This window comes from Mustela nigripes, chromosome 8 (genome assembly GCF_022355385.1).
Source record: "Mustela nigripes isolate SB6536 chromosome 8, MUSNIG.SB6536, whole genome shotgun sequence".
Classification (NCBI taxonomy): domain Eukaryota; kingdom Metazoa; phylum Chordata; class Mammalia; order Carnivora; family Mustelidae; genus Mustela; species Mustela nigripes.
In genome coordinates, this window is record NC_081564.1 from 30,829,198 (window position 1) to 30,836,075 (window position 6,878).

The following is a 6,878-nucleotide window of genomic DNA, read 5'->3' on the forward strand; positions in this document are numbered from 1 at the left end:
CTTCCTCAAATAAATAAAATCCTTAAAAGAAAATTTAAAAAAAGAAAACCTTTTGATCCAGTTATCCCACTGCTGGGTATTTATACCAAAAAAATGAAAATAGTAATTAAAAAGAATAAATGCACCCTCCAGGTTTATTACAGCATTATTTACAATAGCCGAAGAGATGGAAACAACTCAAGTGTCCATCAATAGATGAATGGTGTGGTGTACACCCTTACATACACAAGGAGCTAAAGGAAGATGTGGACAAACAAGAAAATGATCAATGCACAATATGCATAACAATAAAAAGATAATTTTTAAAAAGAGCTAAACAGATATTCTGGCACTGTAAGGTACAATAACTGAAGTGAAAAATTCACTAGAGGGGTTTGAAAACAGATGTGCACAAGCAGGATAAAGATACAGCAAACCTGAAGATAGGACAACTGAAATTACAAAGTTTCAGAAAAAATGAGCAGAGTCTAAGGAACCCAAGGAATATCATCAACACATTGGGGACTAAGAGCACTTTCTGCAAAACACAGAAGACAGAAAAAGGGAAAGAAATTATGGCTGTAATAAGTAATGCAAGCAGTACACACTACAGTATTCCTAATAATACCAACGTATTTCTCTTACAATTACCTTAATAAGTTTCTTTTCTTTAGCTTACTTTATTGTAAAAATACAGTACATAACTTGTATAACATAAAAAATACTTATCACTTCTTATGTTACCAGTAAGGTTTCCAGTCAATATGCTATTAGAAGTTAAATTTGGGGAACTCAAAATTAGTAGCTTCTGAGTTCCTAAGATGGCATTAAGGAAAATGGGCTGCTAATCTTCCCAAAAAGAGAACAGAAAATTGTCACCTCATGGTAACACAAACCACATGACCTTATGAAATGGGAAAAATAAGACATCTCATGAAATAATGTAACATACTTTATGGTTGACCCACAGGTAGGAATTTCCCCCCATCTAAACAACAAAGCTCAAATGCAAGTGCTCGTTCCACACTGTCTGGAACATCAGCAGCCAGAGGCCACTCCTACCACACTTGATGCCCTCCTCCAAACACAGCTGAAGGCATCAGGGCTTTGTAGTCAGAGGGTCTGAATGCTCCTCCAGAACCTGGTTATCTTACGATTAAATTCTTTTTTAGAAAATGGACTAGAAATGAATCATCAGAAATTATGTTTTCACTTAGAAAGACCTCAAAACTCCAAAGAGCTTTTTAGAATGTAACTCAATCTAGAACTTGGGGACTTCCTTCAGTAAGCATGATAAGATTCAACAGAAAGGATTCTGCCTTATTTTACAGTTATCCAAGTAATTCTTTTACTTTCCTACTATGTTTCACGAAGGAAGATGACCTTTGTATGACCTACAATACCAAGCACCACACCTATCACCAAGATGTTACCAATGATTCTTTTCATTAAAATGGCCTGACGAAGATGCCAAGCAATTTGCGAGTATTCAACAATATTAACACTACTGTTTTTTAATGACAAATAACTGCTGATTAGAAAATAATTATTATAACAGAACAAAGTCCTTAGCCTAAAATTAAATGGCCATGGATAGAAAGATTTATAAAGTTTATCAACTACCACATTTTGACAAAATGAAGATTAATATATGCAGTCTCCCTTTTCTCATTGGCTACCCCTAATCAGCTGAGGGCTGGACTATTAAACTAGATATATTAGAAATATAACTCTAAACCATCAGATGACTAAACATATGACCAAGTGCCCACAGCACTGTCCTAGAAGGATAAACCCATTGACTCTGAACACTTGTTCTGGTTGTCTGAGGCAAGGGGTTCAACTGTATTTGTACATAACTGGCTCTTTGGATGACTAAGAAATTCTTGAAGCTGCTGACTAGGCAACTTCTGGATAAGTAAAATACTCCTGTATAAAAGAAAGTACTATACTGTGGAATACAATCACTGTAATAAGAATTTAGAAAAATAAATGTAATCTAGAGTTACTGAAAAGTAACCAAGGCTTCATGAAAGATTGGAAAAATGATCATAATCAGGATTAGGGAAGAAAGGGAGAAAAGAAAACAGGAACAGGGATTTGTAGAAGAAACATATAAGAGAAAAACAGATTAATATGGGGTCAGATTATATTAATTTGAAACACTGAGGCATAGAAAATACTTATATGTATTATATACATTAAAAATTAAAACCCATTTTAACAAGATTAACCTGGTGTTGACAAATATAATGGAAAGGCACAATAAATCAGACATGAGGTAGTAAGCATCTTCAACTTTAGTAGTGGTTAAGGAAATAAACCAAGGAAATTAACCAAGTTAAGTGGTTAACTGAACTTGGTGGTTAACTTAACTAAGTGGTTAAGTGGTTAACTTTAAAGAAATAAACCAAAAGAAATTAACCAAGTTAAGTGGTTAACTTTAATAGTGGTTAAGGAAATAAACAGGAAACAATAAACTTAAGACACAGTCCTGAGAACACACTGAGAGAAATCAGTTTTCTGAGCTGCATTACCTTTAAAATGACAATCCCATCACCACTTACTGCCTTAATCACTCAAAGGATTACTATGAGGATAAGTGACTGTCTCTACATATACCAACACACACACTCCCTCTAAATTAAAAACCATCATACAATCTTGAGGTATACATTACTTTTAAAAAGGGGACAAAGAATTGGTTAAGAGTCAGAAATGACTATTAAGTTTCAAGTGTAGGAGTAATGGGTTGCTATTAAGAAATAGAAAACAAGGGGCTCAGTGGGTTGGGCCTCTGCCTTCAGCTCACGTCATGATCTCAGGGTCCTGGGATGGAGCCCTACATCAGGCTTTCTGCTCAGCAGAGAGCCTGCATCTCCCCTCCCCCTCTGCCTGTCTCTCTGCCTACTTGTGACGTGTCTGTCTCTTTCTCTCTCTTTCTCGGTCAAATAAATAAATAAATAAATCTTTATTAAAAAAAAAGAAAGAAACGGAAAACAAACATGCTTAAGCAAGGTTAAAGATGAACAGTTTGCTTTTTTATTTAATGTTTTGGTACCAAGCTGAAGAACTTTTCAAATTAATAATCTAAATGCAAGTCAAAAATATTTAAAATTAAGAAAATGTACATAATTATATATTAATATAATCTCAGTGATCTCAAAGATACATACCAACATACACATAAAACATTATCAATAGGGAAATTTCTTAATATTTTTTCTATGTTTTCCGGAAATCAACAGTTGTTACTTTGAAAAAAAACCTGATACAATTCAAAAGGCTTTTCATCCTTTTCAGAGAAAATTTGAAGAAAATGTATATAAACTTACTCTGCCACGATGTGGGACAATATCCTTCAAAATGTCTGCCCTTTCTTTCTCCTGTTCAGTTCTCTGAGTACTAGAAGAAAATGATAATACACCATCTACATGCCTTCTACTATCTCCATTATCTATATAATTACCTGAAATACAAGAAAAAAATTTAACAGAGCAATGTCAAAGTTTCAGTAATCTAAGAACTGCTTCGTACTATTCAAATTATTTTATGTAAACCTAGTAACTAACAATCATAGGACAAATATAGCAATTTGCATACAAGAAAAGGTAACCATCAGTAAGAGACAACAGGAAATATGACAAACTGTGACTACACAGTTCATTTTTAATTCTCAAATGTTTGAATAAAACATACTCATTTGTAATAAGTGATGTAAGCAATATACATTATGGTTTTTCTAATAATATTCTTTTGAAAAGTTTGAAGGAATTCAACAGTTAAAATAGGTTACACTATACCACAGAAATGAATTCTTTGGAGAAAAGACAAAGTCAAACAGAATTTAAGAACAATGGTATTAAGAAGGACACGTGTTATGATGAGCATTGGGTATTATACACAACTAATGAATTACTGAACACTGCATCAAAACCTATGATTTACTGTACGGTGGCAAGCTTAACATAATAAAAAATAATAATAAAATCTTTAAAAAAAAAAGAAAAAAGAACAATGGGGTCATATTTCCATACTTACTGGTCCCAGGCAGACAAACAACGTGGCCTATTTCAAACTCTCTGTGGGTTGTTTCAGAATTTCCTGAAGAGTGTGAGCCATGGGAAATCAGAGAGCTGTTACCTTCTGATTGAGATTTATAGCTACCATTTTCATTTGCCTGTTGAGAAAATATCTTAGCTGTATTAATTTTTTAAATTAAAACCAACAATTTTTAGGGGGAAAAACATGACTGAGAATGACTTCTTGACAGAAGGATGCCAAGTTATTAATGTAGAAGGAACTGGAAACATCACCATGGTGATTATTAGAAACAAGTGTTTCTAGGAGGCCTCAGCAATGATACTAAATCCAATTTGTGGAAGGTTCTTGGGGAATAGGAAGTTCACATGGCCTCAATGCATCATTCCTCAGAATACTTACTGACAACAAAGAAGAAAAGAAAGGCACCTACACAAAGTAGACATCTAGCCAACACCACATTAACCAAGATTATCAAACACAACATCACCAACAGTGGGACCAACATACTTCTATGTCTCCTGATGTGATTCAAGGAGAAGCACACATCATCCTTACTGTTTAATCTTAACCTGTTCATGATAAACATGCTTACTGGGACTTCTTGCCCAAATCCTTAATCTAATCAGGAGGGAGAAAAAGCAATCAGATATAATTAGCTTATGGTTCATTTTATAAAAACTTTAATAATATGGAAGAACTACTCCAAAGTGAAATACTGAAGAGATATGAAAACCAGAAGACCCTGTAACCCTTGATTAAATCCTAGATCAAAAACAATAAAAGGACATTTTGGAGACAACTGGGTAAATGTAAATATGGACTGTATATTCATTTACATTACTGTATCAAAGTTAGATAACAGAATTGAAATTATGCAAGAAAATATCTTCATACACAGGAGAAAATGTCAAAGTATTAGGGTGACTTGTCAAAAATATCCAAATTCCTCTTAAAAGTACCCATGGAAGGACAAAAAAAAACCCATAAAGATGACCAAATGTTAACAACTGGTTAAAATGGATGAGGGGCATACACATGTTCACTATGATATTCTTCAATTTTTCTGCAGAGGATGCAAGAGTAAGAAGCAGCAAGAAAGGATGGGCAAGGTATTTCTCATCACAAGGTATTTCTGATCATAAGGTATCATCTCATCACCAAAGAAAACCAAAAGCTTACACTTTATGGTAATATCTAATGAGACCAGTAATAGTTTTCTAAAGTCAAATTTATGAAAAACCATAAAACTAGAACATACCTGACATGGATCACTTGTTGGTAATTTAAAATCTTTTTCTGGATGTTCCTGTTCTAGGTCTTCATATATCATTCCTGGAATAGCCAGTTGTTCAAAGTAAGCCTCCAAATGTTCATCATAAAACTCTTCATCATCAATATCATCATCTATTGGTAAAGTGGGGGGAAAAAAGGAAATGTTTTAAAGTACTGATTGAACTACAAATAATATTTAATCAAAAAGGTTGATAAAGACTTCTGAGGAAGAAGGAAAAGTATGGGGGTCCCTAAACTTACCTCGTTATATGGATACAACTAGATACCACCCACGTAATTATGAATAACCCAGTAAAAGACCCAAAGACTGCCAGAACAGACATTCCACAGCTAAATGTAGAGAAGAGGCCACATCAAAGAGGACAGGAAGGGCAGAGACACAGTCAGGAGCTAAATGAACCCATGGGAGAATCTTCAAAAGGGAGGGACTCCAAGGGTGCAGAGACAGGAGAGAAACCAACCCTCACACCTGGCACCTTACAAACCCCATGACATCTAACTTTGAAAAACATAGGGGTTAAATTTCACAAGTTCTTTCAATCACTGGGGCATATCACCTAGAACTTTAAAAATCAGTGGGCTCGGAGCCAAGAGGGCAAGAGAAAACTGAGTCCCTGCCTTTAAAAAAGACAGCACAACAAATAGCTCTGCAGAGATACAAACACAAAACCAATAGTCCAGAAACCATCTCCCTTCCCTACTCCCCAGCCTAGATACACAAACACCTGTGGGGACCAGTGGACAAAGACACTCGCTACGTAACTTGCTAACAGTGCACCCTGCACCACATTCTCCTATAGACACACCCCTTCCATTATGCCCTTGGCCGGAGCCCATCCAAAGCAGTGCCACAAGCCTGGCAGTGTGCAAGCAGCCCTGACAGGGGCCAGCACCACTCCAAAGGGATTTCTGCCCCAGGGAGAGGGGACTACAGCCATACACATATCAAGACTGTGGTGCCAGCAGTAGGCTTGAAGACAGACAGCTAATCTGACTACCAATCTACCAATGAAAGCTTCTCAGGGGAAAGCTCCCTGTAGTTTGGTGCTACCACAGCTCTGGCAAATACTTGGTCTGACTCACCTCAAGCCCAAGGCAGCCCCAGACTGCCCCAATATAACACAGAGACCAAACCCTGCTCATAACAGACAAACAGAAACTGCAGATGACCCTGCACCACATTCTCCTATAGACACACCCCTTCCATTATGCCCTTGGCCGGAGCCCATCCAAAGCAGTGCCACAAGCCTGGCAGTGTGCAAGCAGCCCTGACAGGGGCCAGCACCACTCCAAAGGGATTTCTGCCCCAGGGAGAGGGGACTACAGCCATACACATATCAAGACTGTGGTGCCAGCAGTAGGCTTGAAGACAGACAGCTAATCTGACTACCAATCTACCAATGAAAGCTTCTCAGGGGAAAGCTCCCTGTAGTTTGGTGCTACCACAGCTCTGGCAAATACTTGGTCTGACTCACCTCAAGCCCAAGGCAGCCCCAGACTGCCCCAATATAACACAGAGACCAAACCCTGCTCATAACAGACAAACAGAAACTGCAGATGAC

The 6,878-nt window shown here is 36.9% G+C and overlaps 1 protein-coding gene across 6 annotated transcripts in view; it reads right to left on the reverse strand.

Moving 5' to 3' along the window:
• CEP192 (centrosomal protein 192) overlaps nucleotides 1-6,878 on the reverse strand; it is a 126,659-nt gene that overhangs the window by 86,601 nt on the left and 33,180 nt on the right. For all 6 annotated transcript variants that reach the window (XM_059409140.1, XM_059409139.1, XM_059409138.1 and 3 more), the window contains 3 exons: nucleotides 5,282-5,427; nucleotides 4,021-4,159; nucleotides 3,315-3,448 (listed from right to left, as the gene is read on the reverse strand). In XM_059409140.1, coding sequence (XP_059265123.1) covers nucleotides 3,315-3,448; nucleotides 4,021-4,159; nucleotides 5,282-5,427 — 419 coding nt within the window. The remainder of the gene's footprint in view (nucleotides 1-3,314; nucleotides 3,449-4,020; nucleotides 4,160-5,281; nucleotides 5,428-6,878) is intronic.